Source organism: Schistocerca piceifrons, chromosome 1 (genome assembly GCF_021461385.2).
Source record: "Schistocerca piceifrons isolate TAMUIC-IGC-003096 chromosome 1, iqSchPice1.1, whole genome shotgun sequence".
Taxonomy (NCBI): Eukaryota; Metazoa; Arthropoda; class Insecta; order Orthoptera; family Acrididae; genus Schistocerca; species Schistocerca piceifrons.
The window spans coordinates 204,904,927-204,923,072 of NC_060138.1; the positions used below are offsets into that span (position 1 = coordinate 204,904,927).

The 18,146-nt window shown below is 37.8% G+C and overlaps 1 protein-coding gene across 2 annotated transcripts in view; it reads right to left on the bottom strand.

The window, feature by feature from the left end:
• The window catches only part of LOC124715572, a 397,577-nt gene that overhangs the window by 45,031 nt on the left and 334,400 nt on the right, over window positions 1-18,146 (bottom strand). For both annotated transcript variants that reach the window (XM_047243106.1, XM_047243105.1), the window contains exons 10-12: window positions 15,309-15,412; window positions 9,603-9,767; window positions 9,341-9,517 (exon numbers count right to left, since the gene is read on the bottom strand). In XM_047243106.1, the coding sequence (XP_047099062.1) occupies window positions 9,341-9,517; window positions 9,603-9,767; window positions 15,309-15,412 (446 nt within the window). The remainder of the gene's footprint in view (window positions 1-9,340; window positions 9,518-9,602; window positions 9,768-15,308; window positions 15,413-18,146) is intronic.

Genomic DNA, 18,146 nt, shown 5'->3' on the forward strand with positions numbered 1-18,146 from the left:
GAGGCCATCACTTTTGTAAACAACTATTTTGCTGAGAAAGACACTAATCATTGTTTGGATGGGTTAAAGAGATGGGACCATTGCAAACAGATTATGTTGGAAATAAAAAAAAAAAATTGAAGAAAAAATGTCTTAGCTCTTTGTTCTGTCTGATACCTTTCAGACTACCCTCATACTTCGGAAACTACATAATGATTTGCAAAATTGCTATGTTAGCTTTTGCTAGTTTGAATGAGCTATATGTAACAACAGTAATTTAGTTTACCAAATATGTGGATAGTTAACAAAATACAAGCCAACGGCCTTGCCGCAGTGATAACAGTGGTTTCTGTAGCTCACCAAAGTTAAGCACTGTTGAGCTTGGTTAACACTTGGATGGGTGAGTGTCAGGGTCTCCTGAGTGCTGTTGGCAAGTCGGGTGCACTCAGTTGTTGTGAGACCAATTGAGGAGCTACTTGACTGAGAAGTAGCAGCTCTGATCACAGAAACCGACAACAACTGAGAAAGTTGTGTGCTGACCACATGCCTCATATCCACATCCAATGGCACCTGTCAGCCAAGGGTGACACGGCAGTCAGTTGGTATGACGGCATATTCGGACATAAGAATAATAAAATGTAAAAGTTCATGGAACCATTTTGTATGCCTGCATCATTGGCAATAACCCCTTTGTGAGTACAGACACCATATAAAAATTTGTGATGACTTATGCAATTTTCTATCTAAGGCTTACTTACTGAAGGGAGTCATTCAGTTCCTAACAATTAGAGCAAATAAAATACAATTGTAAAAGTTGGAATCTAACAGTAGAATGTCTAAATCTGAAATGGAAAATCAAGGTTTTTCTGAAATGTAACATTAATTATCTTTTAAGTTAATTAGTTTAGGGAAAGTCAGAAAACTTTACCATAGAGTCTTGATGCCTGTCTTTCTAATGAATGTGTCAATACATCCAAAAAGAAGAAGGGGAAAAAAACATATTTACTCTCTCAATCATGTTAATGTGCATGGTAGTATAAGAGTTCAGTTCTAATATCTTTTAATTAACCTGGTTTCCAGTAAAACTAAATACAATAATGTGATCTGCCACCAAAACTAATACTATGAATAATAAATCTAAGTGAGGCAAAGTCTGATTAATACTTTTGGTAGACTGAAGTACATACAAGATATGTGCTATGTATTTACATGGAGGAAAAGAAAAAAATGAGTAAAAATAAAAATATTAATTATTAGCTGGAGTGCAATAGCGGCAGGTGGAGTATTCCAGCTTGCTACATTATAAAATGCAGAAAGGGGATATGTATCTCAATTAAACTTACTGTAGGAAAAGTATATGAAACTAGGCTGTAAAGGAATTAAAAACAAGAAAATTGTGCTGTCTTTCTATAAATGATACACGCTTTTCAACAAATAATTACTTCTTCCAAGAAGCTAGTTAGATGAAATCCAAATTTCTGTCTCCCCTTGTCCTCACTATAAATGGTCTCTCCCATCCTGGGATCTACGTGACCTTTCTCCTGACTCCAACTTTCTCCAGCATATACCTCATTGTTTCTTGAGGAAGGAACTGACAGTTCTGGTGCAAGGTAGGATAATTCTTTGTACTTTTATACAAGGCAGTTCTTGAAGTTTCATCTCCTTCAAAATGAGCTGCCAAAAAGTATTTATATTTTTACATATATCAATTTCCAAATTTTTCATCTAACTTTCAGAAAAATAGTATGAAAACTAAGAGCCTCAAAAATTGCAAGGATTCTGGAACTTACATGCTACATTTAATACAACACCTTTTTCAGTTGATTGTGAGAGGGCTGGCCCACATGGATGGGTTGCAGCCTGAATGGGTAGAGGTGTGCTTCACTAGCTGACTGTATCTACTGACAAAAAAATCTGACACAGGTCGTGAGTCCACAGGTAGAACTAGTAAGCCACAGGAAGATAAAGAAAGAAAGAAAGATAGAAAGAGGAAACTCTCCACCAAGAACAAAAAATAACAGAAAAACTGACTTCCCACTCTTAGCTGGAAACAGCTAAAAGAAACAGCATTCTCCTCATTTCCAAATAAGCATAGTTTGAAGACCGGTATTCACTACTGCAGTCTTGACTTACATTTTTATAACTGTGAGTGAACATTTTGATTTTATATTCTGCAACTTATACATTAATATTTTGTTGTTCATAAATTAATTTTTGACTCGTGTACTTCTCAAATTTTTGGACATGTTTTTCAAAGGCTATATTTTTCTGAATTGGAATTTCTTGGATGTTATGCTAAAACTGACAATGTGAACAAATTACTTTTATTAAATTGAATTATTTTAAATATTTTGTCATAATGAAACAATTTACTTTTACCATATTAAAACATTTTATATATTTTATTGTTATTATCATTCAATCATACACTTCTGCATCTGTTCCTGAAGGTATGCACTGACCATTTATTCAGTCTGCATGTTATTTCACTTACATAATGCAATGTTTTATATATGACATAATATTTTTTAAATTAGTTTAAATTATTAACATTAATATACATTTAAGATGTAGATGTATTTTGTCAGCATACATAGTGGGCAACATTACGTCTCTTTTAAGATATAACTTATGCATTTCTAATAATGACAGATTAGTACTCATTCTAAACAAACTGGCATGGGCAATAGCAGAACTTTAAAAATAAATGGAACGAGAACTTTAGTAGAACTTAAAGACAGTAATAGAAATACAAATATTTGTCTATATTGTGGCCACAGAACTATGTAATGAATGATATACGTCAGGAAAATAGGTTTAAAGGAAGGCTTAAAAAGTAAGAGAATGGGATTACATATAGCAGGCTGCAGCCATGGTATCTGCAGAAAGAATGGGAAGGTGGGAATCTAGCAAAGAAGAGTGCACAAAAGGGGGAGGGAACACTTTACAGGTAAAAATTATCAAAAACTAAGTATGAGCATAATAGGCAGCAATAATTATGTAATTTCATTTTGTGCCTTGAGAGGAGAATAAGGAAGCAAGTATACTAAGAGTGTCACTGAGAGTGGACAGAAGGGCAATATTATGGATGCAATAAGAGAAATATTATGTATCGTCTGTACTTGGAGTATAGCCCTACTAGTGCAAAAGGTTATTATTGATACCATATGCAAACAGTAAAAACATAACAATGCATACAATTACATATTGGTGCTGAAGTGGCACTACCATGTGGATAAATTTGTTTACTACATAATGGAAAGTCCAGGATAGAATAACAATGGAAATCTGAAATGTTCATGTTGTCTTATTGAAACTAACATATGAACTGATTCAAGTTTCTAATAGTATGTATTGCTACAACTAAGTATCAGTTCTTACAAAATAAGAACTTTAAAGTTAGAGTTAACAACAGTGTTTCGCGTGGTGCAGAGACACTATCTCACAGTCTTAACATTTGAGTTGATGATTGAGAAATTGTGATTCATGAAGCAAAGAAAAAATTGTGGACAAGAAGACATGCAATGTGAAAAGAGACAAGACACATAGTTGAAGAAAAAAAGAAAAAGCCAGAGGCTTAATACCTAAGAGAGAAAATAAAAATGTGGATAACCTTGGAAAAAGAAGAAACCAGTAAGACCACAATATTGCAAAGATTCGAGAGTTGTAGATTTTACATATAATATTTTTGAAGACAAAAGTGACATTTATCAAGTATCATGTCTTGGCAGGAACCAACATATTTATGGTAATGAATCAAGATACTGATATTATTTCTGCTGTGTTACAAAGTGCTCAAGAACTATAGGTTTTATTATGAAGCTAAAGAAATCTCCACATGAAGAGCAGTTAGAAAAACACAACGATGCATCTATCTCCACATGGGCAGCAGTGATTACAACAGTATAGTTTTAAATATGTATTATTGATACCATATGCAAACAGTAAAAACATAACAATGTATACAATTACATATTGGTGCTGAAGTGGCACTAGCATGTGGATCAATTTATTTACTACATAATGAAAAGTCCAGGATAGAATGACAATGGAAAGGATTGCTTGCTACTCACCTCACAGAAATTGTGATTGATGAAGCAAAGAAAAAATTGTGGACAAGAACACATGCAATGTGAAAAGAGACAAGACACATAGTTAAATAAAAAGAAAAAAGAAAAAGCCAGAGGCTTAATACCTAAGAGAGAAAGGCACAATGAAAAAGAATGCTAGAAATATGCAGGTTTTGGACTAAGTCTTTCAGGAAATCTTGATGAAGGACTTGGCATGATATGTGAATAGTAGTGGCATTCATTTTCACTTTGCCTGTCTGCAACTCACTGCCTCATCTATGTGGTGAGTAGCAGTGTATCCTCTCTGACCTACTTGTTCAGCTGTGTGCATTATCACACTGCTTCCAGGTTTCATGGAAGCACGCCCGACCCCACATTGAATCTGCCCAGCAAGATTAACGAAAAGGGCCAATGTGCCAGCCAGTTTGGATGAAATTTGTAGGCAGTTTCCCACATGTGACTAATGAGTGGGACCCACGTCCTACTTCAGTTAGACAATTTTCGAACATTTTGAACACATCTCACAGCTTTACGTGGGGTGATACTAAGTCCAGACAGTTGGGGTGCTCTTGTTCAGGGGAGTGGGAAAGTGGGGGAGCGGGGCTAACAACAGTTACAAGAAGGGTAGCCAGGCACCCTCCACTAATAACACTGCTAATTCAGAACAACAAGGCAGCTCCATGAAGATACAGGATAAGGACAGGGAAACGCAAAAGAAAGAAGAGCAAGAACAAGAAAGAAGAACAAGAACAAGAAAGAATTCATGTATCCTATATACATTTATTTAACCAAGAAGCTCAATTCTGCCTGTTTTGCACTCAGAACTCTCTCTCGCTGTGTTGACCCACAGATAGCATTGCTAGCATATTTTGCATACTTTAATTAAGTTCTGTCCTGTGGTATAATCTTCTGGGGAGCTGCAGTTAAGGCTGAAAAATTATTTATTCTACAGAAATGTACAACAAGAATAGAGCATAAAAATGACAATGTAACAACTCGCAGAAGCTTCTTCAGAAACTTATACCTATGTGCCAGTAAAATCTCTGTTTTAAGGCTGCATCATTTCGAAGAAAACACTCAAGTTTGTGATGGCTACCTCTGCCATTCTCATCAGGAGTAAAAAAAGCCACTGACTGTTGGGTCTGGTACAGTTTCTACTTATAGGCATATTTGCAGCATCTGGCACCAATCAGAGAGGGCTGAAATGGCAAGTCCACAGATGACAAGTTTCGCAGTTCACAGCAGCTTCAGTCTGCTGCAGGAACAGGGACGTCACATGGCACGAGTGGCTGGCATCACATTTGAAACTGCTGCTCCTGTCTCCATGCAAGTGCCAAGCATCCACCTTTGTTTTCTGTTGATATCCATGGCGATCGTAGGCGAATGGGAGCAGCAGTTACAAACATGATGCCAGTCCCTCACACTACTTGACGTCAGTGGTCCCATGGTGCACTGGGCGGTGCAGTGAGCAGTCCGCCTCACCTTTCGTACACACATCATTTTGGCCTTCTCTGATTGGTGCAAGATGCAGCAAAGAAGAGTGTCCATGACTGGTGGGCAAGGGGAGGCTGTAGTCCCCCCCACCAGCTCTCAAGGAAAGGCAAAAAAAAATAGTGCAGTCAGGTGTTTTTCTTTCAGAAAACGATTTTAAATTCGGTATTATGTAGGTTTTTAACAGTGTCAGAACTGGAATTTTGCTGTGGATATTTACAGGTCACCATTCATTTTCCAAGATATTAAAAATACTTCAAGCTCCCAAGTCTGGGCACTCCTGCAAACTACTGTATGAGCATCCTTGACTGCAATCACAGCAAAATATGACAAAGCTCAAAAACTGAGAAGATTTTACTCAGGAATGTCACCGCAAAAAACCCCAAGGACACAACAGACCTACTTCCTAATGGTATAAGTGGTTGCTAACAAAAGTGAATTTAGGATGAACTCAGTGCTTCATAATCACAATATTCAATGTCAAAATTATATCCATATACACTATGCATCCATTTCAAGCATTCAGTATGAATCTTCATATTCTGGCACAAGAGCATATAGTAGGCTGCTGTTGGAAATTCGACAGGAAATTAAAAAATCCCCAAATATTTAAAAATAAAGTAAAAGAATACCTTATTAGCCACTCTTTCTAAAATTGATCAGAATTTATCTTGGATTCAGGAATGTATATTCCACATAACTCTAATATTTGCCAGTATATGCACAGCTGATAGTGTGCACAGTAATATAAATGCATTGTTTAAGTATTAGTTGAAAATGGCAACTGAGTAGTACGTGGGGATGGTAGCTGTTTCTCCTAATATGCATATATGAAGTAATTTAAATGTAATTATCATAATTATCAGTTTGAGTAAATTAGTGCTAGTTGTGATCTGTTCTTGGTGCACTTTACACTAGTAGCCAACAGTGCTCATTTCCGCCTGCTAGAATGCATAACCTGACTTGTTAATTGTCCCTGAATGTTCTTCTTCATGAGTGGTCAAATAGAACACAATGTATGAATGAGTGAGTGAAGGAATGAATGAAGAATAAAACAATTCACCATCTTACTTTATCAAGCAGATGAATATTTTGTACTTTTAGATACAGTATTACATCAGTTTCATGTGCATGTGCATTGATTTCTGAATTCTATAAATATGATTTTGAGTAAAAAATTCAGTGCATTCTTTAACATGCCCATTCTGATATTGCTACAGGCACAAAAAAATCTAAAGCATTCACTGTTGATGATTTATTTTAAGAAACAAACTCCATCGACTATTTTTATATTAACATGGAGCATACTGTTCCTAATGTGAATACTGATTTTGGTGATGACAATAAGTTAAAATTGTCTCAGGAAATGAGACAATTGTGTAACACAATACAATGTAAAGAAGAAGGTAAGTACCATTTTCTTAAGACTGAAAAGGGACCTTAATAATTATGGCAATTCCTATGAATAAATGTGTTAATATTTTTTCCCTTAGTTTCAGTTTGTAGGTATTGCATTTAACAATCTGCAGAACAGAAAATTCATCACTATTATTGGCATTACTTCTGATCACAAACAGTGTTTTCTTTAAATAGGCATATATTTTATGCTAGAGTACAGAAATTAGCGAATATAGATGTTATTCCTGGTGAAGCATGGCTTACTGTTGTTACTGTTAGTGTAGATGGAGTTCTATGATCATTACTTACCAGTTGGGAAATTATCCTCCTTGTGACATTTTGGCTTATAAGATTTTGATGATAACTCAGGCTGAAGTTAAATTAGGTGGTGATATTTCTGGTACTTCTTTTGTTGATAAATTTATATGTGTGTGCACTCATAGTATGTGTAAACTGAAGATGATTCTGTTACTGTGTTTCTAAGAGGACACAGAACACAAATGAAGTTTTTTTTGGTTGGTGATATGATCTATTACAATAGTACTTCATGTATTAATGAGTGTTATTATATTACTGAGTATTACTGACAGTTTCTATGAATAAATGTGTGATTATTTTTTTCGTTAGCTTCTTTTTATAGCTGCTACATTTAACAATCTACAGCACATTAAATTCATTGCTATTGTTAGCTTTACTTTTGATCACAAAGAGTGCTCACTCATATACAGGAGAATGGTAAAAAGAAAAAATCCTTTTGACTGTACCATGGATAGAGGTGCATTTCAAACCATCCCAGTTGTCTATGCTGCGCGGGGCATTGGCCTCTGAGGATGTAATAGTGGTTTGATTGAGTAAGCTGTTGCAAAGCACCATTGTGCCTGGCTCACTGACAAGGCTGATAAGGACTCTGACCATAGCACTACACACACATCTAGACTTACAGGGTCAAGGTTTCCATTTAGTGTTCAATTGTATTATCATTACAAGCTAAAAGATTTTTGACATCATGCATCCATTCCTTGTTGCCCATAATAATCAGATAATTTCTGCTGTTTGACTGTAGATTTGTATTTATCTATTTCATGCAGTCATGATTCTGGCTTTATAGCCTTCTCAAGTGCAACTTGAAATCTCAAAAAATGGCTAACCTGCTTAAAATGAGATGTCACTGCCAAAATAACATTTATCTGATCTTATAAACCAGCCATCACATTAAAGGATATGAGTACGCATCAAAGATGTATGGACATTATGAATGCAGGTCACAGCAATGTATAGGCTGTTAAATATTCATTACACTTCATTAACATGTATTTGCTATGCACAGTTTCAGTGATATGCATCTCTGATATGTTCCATATCCTTTAATATAATGATTGGTTAATAAAACAAGGTAAGTGTTATTTTGATGATGACATGTCATTTTAGGCAGGTCGGACATTTTTTGTGATTTCGAATTATGCTTGAGGATGGCTATAAAGCTGAAAATCATGACCACTGCAGCCAGAGACTGTGGTCATGTGTGTGTCATCTCCGCTATAGAGATAATAGCAACCATCCTTCTCATAATACTGCTATTACTCCATCCTAGATTTTTCATTGTTTGAAATCACTGTTTGAGATCATGTGAAACGAATGAATAAAAATCTACAGTCAAATTGCGAACATTTCTTTCAGAAACTTCTACATGACTGTGGTCCCACCACAAAGGAAAAGTTGTAAGGTGGTAAGATTTATGCAGCAGTATCACTCTGTGGTTTGGGATCATGAAATTAAGAAGTGTCATTTTGAGAAATCCTGATAGTTTTCTTGTGAACATTCTGACACGATGTATACATGAATCAATTTAATTTTGCACTTTTCTGAATTTGCACAAGAGATTTTTTTTAAAGTATCTGTTGTACATGAACCCTCTATTACAATATGATTTTATGTGCCCTTTTTAAGCACCTGGAAGTATTCTGCTATTAAACAGCAACAGGAAAAAAATTTTAAGGTATAATTTGTTTCCTGCATCACTACATAAACTTCCATTAAGAATCTGCCATAAAGAGTCTCTGTTCAGAAATATAGGTTAGATTACTCACAAAAATGATTTAAATTTTATCTTTCAAATGCAGCTTTAATGACATGTAAACTTTTTACCAATTACTGGATAATGTATGGTAAAAGTGTTAGATTATTTAGAAGTTACTAGTTCAAGGATCAGTGAAATACTGATGGAAAGTATTCCCAGTGTTCTAGGTTAAGATAAGCAAAAAGGGCAAGTGCAATAGAAAATCTAAGTGAGAAAAAGGCAAGAAATCACAAAATCTAAGGTACATACAGCAAAAAAACAACTTATGAAGTTTTGTTGTATCATGCTCTTACATATAAAAACTACAGAAAAAATATAAGCTCACAGGAATACTGTTCCGCGAGTCTTCCGCCCTAATATCTTCAAACTCCATATCAACTCGTCCATTGTAATCCGAATTTTGTCTACGCCTTGCTAGGCGCATCCGTTTGTACTCTTCAGGGCACACCTTCTTCCACAAATAGTAAAACTGGATACACTGTTTTAAAGATTTTGAGCCAATCTGCAGACACAGAACACACAATGATAATAACTGCATTATTATTCCTGTATGAACATGAAGGAAATGCCCATATATTTAATGTTACCTCATTTGCTATGCTTCTGAAGTCCTTGTCATACTTAATCAGTCCTTGATGGAACATATCAAGTTCTTCTGCACTCCATCGGTCACTTTCATTGTAATCGTATGCAAGAAGTGGGTGTCCAGAAGGTAAGGCTGGTGTTGGCTGCATTAGTTTCAGCATTGCCTCCTAATAATGTTGTAAGTAGAAGCCGCATTAGTATTTCACTTGAATCACAACCATTTTCCTCACATAAATTAAGTTTTTATTGTGAGGTAAATAAGTTTCTGTGTAGACGTTGGAAGATATCATCAAGAAAGAAATGAAGTATGTTTTTCCTTTCTTATCAAAAAGAAACAGTATATTTACAAAAGCTAAAATTGCTTTTTTGTAACTGTGAACTGAAAGTGATATAGGAAGAATATTATTACTAAAAAATCCAAGTGTGTAAGGAAACTGAGCTGAGTACTGGTTTACTTACATGGAATTCATTTTTGTTTCATACAACAAAATGAAGTATGTATTGGTGTGGTACAGAAAATCATGTTTCAAAAATATACAAATGTGAACACCATAACAAACCATTAAAACTTCTTTCCAAATTTTTGAAATACTAATTTTATAAAACCATATGTGCAATAATATCTCCATTGCTTTTAAAAATACTCCTCTCCCATGCATACACATGAACAAAATATTAAACAAAAGAGATGACAAAATAAACAAGCTACCTCTCTAGCTTCTAATATAATAACAGTACACAATTTAGCTAGTGGGAGTCAGAAATTTCAGGAGCCTACTCAGCCTGCATAAGTCTAAGACACTTATTTTATTTAAACATAATTATCATATTCCATATACACAGAAGTTGAATGTAAACAAGTAAATAATAGGAGGCAAGATCTTTCAAAGTGTGAAAGTTAAAACTATCACTGGCAAGTAATGCAGCATAATGGAATGAATTGGTCAGAAGTAATAGAAGAGGTGTGGAGAGTTGATAAAAATAAGAAAGGTACTGGTTGGTTAACAGAGAAGATCCTGAATATATTGATACGATGATGAAACATAATGACAAAAATGCTAATTAGCCAAATAAACTGGCGGGTGGTGGGGGGTAGGGAGGTCTATTGTAGTAGATTGCTGAGTGCAGTAATGTGAGATGACAAAGTTAATAAAGCATGAAAGCATGTATCAGAGGGAGAGAAAGGCAAGAGCTCTCATCAGAAGAAAGTTGAAGTACTGATACCAGAATGACATATTTTGTTCTTGCAACTGCTACACTAATGGCTACACACTTATGAATCTTTGTAACCCGTATCTCTCAGTGTGATTACTGTGTGGTGTCTGCATGCGCAATTCTGCTGCAGTTGCATACACTAAAATATAAACTCTCTACCACTCGTTTTTCTTCTTTGTGTTCTCAAAAAATCAATAATTTATGTGAAGATTCTAGGCCTTTTTACATTCTGTACATGTTGAATTTATGACTACACAGTTCAGGTTAGTCAACTAATATATATTTAAAAATTTATAACAATAATGGTAATTCCTAGATGGAGCAATATGTAAAATTAAGAAAAGGCAACCACTTACCTAGAGCAGATCGATGCATGGATCACAGAAATGCATAACAGAAAGCGGCATTCACACAAGCTTTTGAGCACTAGCACTTTTTCTAGCAATAGTACACACACAGTCAGACACACACACACACACACACACACACACACACACACACACACACACACACACACACACACACACAACGACACATACCTGCAAATGCACACTCTCAATGCCAGAGCAAGACTAATTATTGATACACAGTTATTGATAACATTTTCCTGAGCTGATGGAGGTGAAGAGAGAGTGAGGAAGGATGCAAGGAGGGGATACTCGGAAAAAGGCAGGTTTTGAAACAGATTTCTTCATGGTCGTACAACAAGATGTAAAGAGTCCAGAGGACACAACAGAAAGGGATGTAGGGAGAGGAAGAGGGATAGAGGGGTGAACTCGAAGTGTGGGGGGAAGGGGAGACAGGTGAAGACAAAGAGGGTGAAACTGATACAAGGAAGACCAGTTGAAAAGGAGAGGGGGGGGGGGGGGGGGACAGCGAGCGGAGAGAGGGAGAGGGAAAGAGAGAACGCCCAGATTCCCAGATTGGGGGAGGGAGGGGGGTGAAAGGGAGAGGAAGCATGGTATGAGAAGTCAGTGCACAATCTGAACAGAGAAGGAGTGGCGTGGACAGAAGAGAGTAGGGAAGAGGTAAGGTTATCACGAAGTTTTAGGCCAGGGGGATTGTGAGAGTGGATAATGTGTTGGAGAGATGATTCCCATCTGTGTAGTTCAGAGAAACTTGTATTGGAAGAGAGTATCCAAACAGCCCATGTAATGAAGCAGCTGTTGCAGTCATTTGTGATGTGGTGTGCAGCATGTCTGGCAACTGCATGGTCAAATCTGGCAACTAGATTGTCAAATCCCCAGTTTGCCACAGTTTGACAATGACCATTTATGTGAGTTTACAGCTGATTACTTGTCATGCCAACAGGGAAGGCTGTATGTAATCGCAGCATAGGTGATATATAACATGACAATATTATGAAAGGGACAGACTGCTATTCACCATATAATGGAGATGTTCAGTTGCAGATTGGCACAACAAAAGGCCTGCTAAACAAGTGGACTTGTGGACTTTTGGTTGAGAGGCCTTCTTCTAAAGTAGACAACATACACACAGACACTCACACACACACACACACACAAACACACACACACACACATACAACACACATTCATGCAAGCACAACTCAGACACACATGGCCACTGAGGCTGGACTGCAATTCCAGCCTGTGTGTGTGTGTTTTGGGAATCCTTTTCATTATATTGTCAATATTCCATCATGTATTTTCCATTGTTTGAAATATAGCTTGGCTGTTTTCACACATAGCTCCACCTCTTATTGGGTAGGAAATGCCTGTGATTGGACAGTATAGCAGGTGGTGGGTGGGTCTTTGGGACAGGTCTTGCATCTGGGCTGACCACAAGGGAATGACCCATGGTGTGCAGGATTGGGAGGATTGGAATAGGGGTGGACAAGGATATTGTGTAGGCTTGGTGGGTGGCAGAACGCTACTATCCCTCATATCAGGACATGACGAGAGGTAGTTGAAACTCTGGTGAAGGACATGGTTGAGGTTTCCAAGGCCAGTATGATACTGAGGATCAGAAGAGAGCTGGTCAGTGGATGGTTAACAGGTTTACTGGTGTCAGAGGAACATATGTCATGGGAGACTTGTTTGTTTATGGATGAGCAGGATAGGATACAGTGTGTCAGTAAAAGCTCTGATAAGGTTTTTGATATATTTTGACAACTCCTGCTTTCCACTGCAGATGCGACATCCACAGATGGCGAGGCTGTAAGGAAGAGACTTTTTGACCTGGAGTGGGGGACAGTTACCAAAGTGGATGTACTTTTTGTAGCTGGTGCACTTGATATGGGCAGATGTATTTATGGAGCCATCTAAGATGTGATGTCGACACACATCTACATCTACACACTCAACAAGCCACCGTACAGTGCATAGCGGAGGTCATTTCCTTCTCTGTTCCACTTGCAAATACAGCAAGGGGGAAACAACTGTCTGTATGCCTCCATATCTTAACTTGGTATCCTCACCTTACATAGAAAGGCAGCTTTATGAGGTTAGAGGGACCAGGTGAAGAGGATTTGGGAACAGGCACTGCGGTTATGGAGGAAAGAGAAAGCAAGTCCTGCCATGTGTCCAGACTTATACTCCACTATGCGTGGATGCCACATCTATGATGGAAAGCAGGAGTTGTCAAAATATACCAATAACCTTACCAGAACCTTTACTGACAGGCAGTGTCCTATCCAACTCATCCGGATAAACAAACAAGTCTCTTGTACCATCAGATTCTCAGACCTAGTAAACATAACCAGCCACTGACCAGCACTCCTCTAATACCCATTATTGCCCTAACCTTGCAAAACTCAACCACATCTTCCATCAGGGCTTCGACTATCCCCTGAGACAAGGGATGGCAGTGTTAGGCTGCCCACTCAACCTACAAAATGTCTCTGTCCATTCCTATTCCAACCCCATTCCCAATTCTGCACACCCTGGGTCATGCCCTTGTGGTTGGCTCACATGCAAGATCTGTCCCAAACACCTCCTACCATGATCCAGTCACAGACATTTCCTACCTGATAAAAGGCAGGGCCATGTGTGAAAGCAGCCACATTATATATTAGCTATGCTTCGATTACTAGACAGCATTCCATGCTGGCATGACAAGAAGCCAACTGTACACTCACATGAATGGCCGCCGCCAAACTTGGCGAAAAAGCTTGAGCGTACAGTTGCCGAATATGCCGCACACCACAACATGAATGACTGCAACAGCTGCTCTACTACGAGGGCTGTTTGGATACTCCCTTCCAACACAAGTTTCTCTGAACTATGCAGATGGGAAATGCCTCTCCAACACATCATGTGCTCTCACAATCCCCCTGGCCCAAATCTCTGCTAATCTGCTCTCACTGCCTCACCTTGCCTTTTCTCTACTCTCTTCTGTCAACACCGCTTTTCCTCTGTCCACACCATGCCGGCGCTCTCCCTCTGCTTAGATATGTCTCTGCTATGTCATTTCTGTCATGGGTGCTAGTCTACAAAGCTAGGAAAGCTTCTGTGAAGTTTAGAGAGTAAGAGAGATGTTATAGCAGAACTGAAGCTGTGAGGGTAAGTCGTGAGTTATGATTGTCACCTCCCCTCCCCGTCCTCCCATGCAGGCACTCTCCCTCTCCCTTTCTCTCTCCCTCTCACTTTCTCTCTCCCTCTCTACTCTTTCCTCTTTTTCAATCCCTCTGCCTTTCCTAACACTTTCCTTTCTCTCTCTTCATCTTCACCTCTCCCTCCTTTTTCCCCTACCCTTTTCCCCACTAAGTTGCTCATCCTCCCTCTTCTTACATGTATTTTTATTGTAGCCTCTGTACTCTTTTCATCTTGTTATGCAGCCATGAAGTCGATCACCCACAGACCTACCTCTTTCTCACTACCGCTTCCCCATCTCCATCAACTCAGGCAACTGCTATCAACACTCGAGTATCAGTAAGTCTTGCAGTGGCAACAGGAGCATGTGTTTGGATGTCTGTGTGGCTGTATAAGTAAATGTGTGTTGCTAGAACACTAGTGTGAATGGTGTTTTCTGTTATGTGTTTATGTGCTCCATGCATTGATCTGCTGTATGTGAGCAGTTGCCTTTCCTTAATTTTATATATTTAAAAATGTGATATATATATATGAACACAGAGGATTTTGTGAAGTGATGTCACTTGTTCAGCCTTTCCATTTTGTGCTCTAAATCTCCATGCAAAATGGATTTTTACAGTGATAAAGCATTTCATATGTATACAACTGTGTAACTCTGTAAAATTATATTAATTAGCTGAGATGAAATGACACCATACTTAAGAGCTGTAATATGGTACACTCACAAGATTTTCATTGTGACTTGTCCATTATCAGCAAGTGATTCCATGAACATTTCAATACATCTAGTACAACATGAATGAGGTGTTGGGTCAAGTTGCACAATGAACATACAGGCACAATATCCCAAATAATTTCTCCTTAGTACTTGCACAAGACTTAGGGGAATGACAAGTAAAACAAATGCCAGTAAAATAATAGATTCAAACCACAACTTACATGGATATTTCCATTACACATATGAAGCAAATGAAGTGCATACTCCTTATTACGACCACCACCTGGCACTGCAGCACAGCAGGCAAACTCAAGGTACATTTCAACTGCCAAAGAAAGAAACAGAAAATTATCACAACTCATAAACCTTACCTAGACTTACTAAAGCCTCTGAAGAGAATAAATATTCTGATGTAGCTATTCTTTTAATGATCATTAAGAGCAAAAATACAAATTTCAGTTATTTGTCTATTATCTGCTTTTAGCTGACAACACATTTTGTCAATTTCATATGAGTAACTTCAAAGCACTTGTATCATCCAAATTAATATTATAAATGCACAAGTAACTCTGTCTGTTACACTTTCACAATTAAACTGCTGGTCTGATTTTGATGAAATTTGGTATGGAGGTAGCTTGAATGATGAGAAATACTTCAGGTCACTTTAGAAACTATGTAGTAAATATGTTTACTGATTTGAAGAATACAACGTAATATCAGACACAAGCCCATTGCACTGCAGCTGCTGAGCATCACACTCCTGTTATAGCTCCCGAGGCACTTGAAGACTCATGAGAGTGTAATTTTAGTGCTGCATGATAAACAGAGATGACATGCCTTTACATGTAGAATGTGCGAGGCTTTTATTGAGGCTGCCTTTAATTACTATATGCAAGTGCAGTTGTGAGTAACATGCAGACACAGTTGATGTTATTCCCTGGATAAATATTGTAAAATTTACACTGCACCAAACTACAAATTATTTATTTTTGTTCTTCATCAGTTTTAGCTATTTAGTAATTTTAGAAACTCTACATTTTATCATAGAGCTGCCACCATCACTCATCATAAGAAAAGTAAAGAACAGAAAAAAAAAACAAATCATCACAGCTCATGTTCTTATGGTCCAGTTAATGTTAATACTCATGCCTGTAACAGGACACACCCTGTTATATGCAGTCATATTTCATTATGGCAAGTTACATGGGGGCGGAATCCCTCCACCCTTCCACTGCCTTATTATACCAAAAAGTGTTTCAACATCTAGCAGTACACTCACTTTATAGTAGTTACCCATTGAGAAAATTTACAAAATGGAGAAAATTTTGATGCAGTCTGCATTTAAAAAAAAGAAAAAGAAGAAGAAGAAGAAGAAGAAGAAGAAGAAGAAGAAGGAGAAGAGCATATGGCATAGTTGGCCAGCAGGCTCCATGCGGGGAAGTTCGGCCACCAAGTGCAAGTCTTACTTCAGTCGACGTCACGTTGGGCGACTTGTGCACTGGTGATAAGGATGAAATGATGATGAGAACAACACAAAACCCAGTCCCCGAGCAGAGAAAACCTCCAACCTGGCTGGGAATCGAACCCGGGTCCACTTGCATGGGAGGCAAGCATGTTCCCACCCAGCTAAGCAGACGGACTTGTTCATCAAAAATTCCTGCTGTCAGATATCAAATCCACTTGGAAGGACGTAATCTAAGGAAAGGTTCTAACTAGAGTGAAGTTGCACAACATCAGTCTAACACAAAATTCTCTCTGCAGAAGGTGTCACTTACAGAGAAGCCTCACACTTAAATTTGTTAGTTCAGATGAAAATGTAATTTGGTTGTAGACAAGGAACAAATTGGCTTCAATTATCAGAACAAGTCCATCCAGACTGGCCATGTTCTCAGGGGCAATTCATTCACTACTCAGTTACCACAGCTACTCTGGATATATTACACTACCAATCTTATCTGCAACAGCAACATTGGATTATGCGACAAAGGTTCACCAGAAGATGTGTTGAGGAGTTTCACAAGTTTTTAATCAATTCTCTTGGTTTTCCTTGATGAATTATGTAAGTTAGAATTCAATGAGGACCAACGATGCTGATGGAAAGCTAATGATCTTTACTGGTCCTGAATGAACATCGGAATCTCAAGGACAGGGTCTTTTTGTTTCTTTTATTTTTTTCCATTTTCAGCATAAAGAGATTTAATATCCAGAATTGAGGTAAGTGATTACATTGATGACTCTTGATCATGGAGTCCCAGGTTCGATTCCCAACTAGGTTAGATTCCTTCCTCTCAGAACTGGCTGTGGTGGTCTCATCATCATCAACATGTAAGTTGCTAAGGAAGCTTCAAAGAGAAGTGCTGATGCCATGTGGCCAACATCCCAAATGTGGTCTCCCAACCAATAAAGCCATATACAACTTTCATTTCGTTCTACTGATGTGCAAGCACAAGCACAGGTAACAGCTGACAAATTCATAAAATTAAAAATAAATGCACAATGGATGGAAGCAGTTGAAAATAAACTTACAGCATTTACTCCAAGTTCAGAGAAATCTACCTGGGAACCAAACTCAGTATAGTGAACCCAACAACTCTTCTTAACAAAGTAGCATCTACCATGTGTATTGGATAACAATAATGGAAATTTCTGGATTACATTAGTCATTCATACCAATTTTAGGAACAAACAGAACAAAAAATAACAAATTTCATAGGTGTCACATACACAGCAAAGTGACGAAGGTGATAATTCCATGCATGTAACAAACAGAAGTAAAGTAAGTAGTGAAAATAATGGAATCAGCAACTGAAATCTGAATTCTAGAAAATTTGTTGAAGGGCTATTGGATATACAACAATGAATGGCACATACGGCAGGCCCAGTTGTGAATGGGTTTAATGGCTTGCCCAATAGAGAGAGTATGTCCACATTAGCCACGGATTTTCTGGAGGTACTGTTTTGATACTTGTCTGGACCAACCCATGGAAAATATGTGTACTCTGATCTTACACAAGTTTTTAATGGCTTTGCTGTTAATGAAAAGGGTATAACAAGAAAGG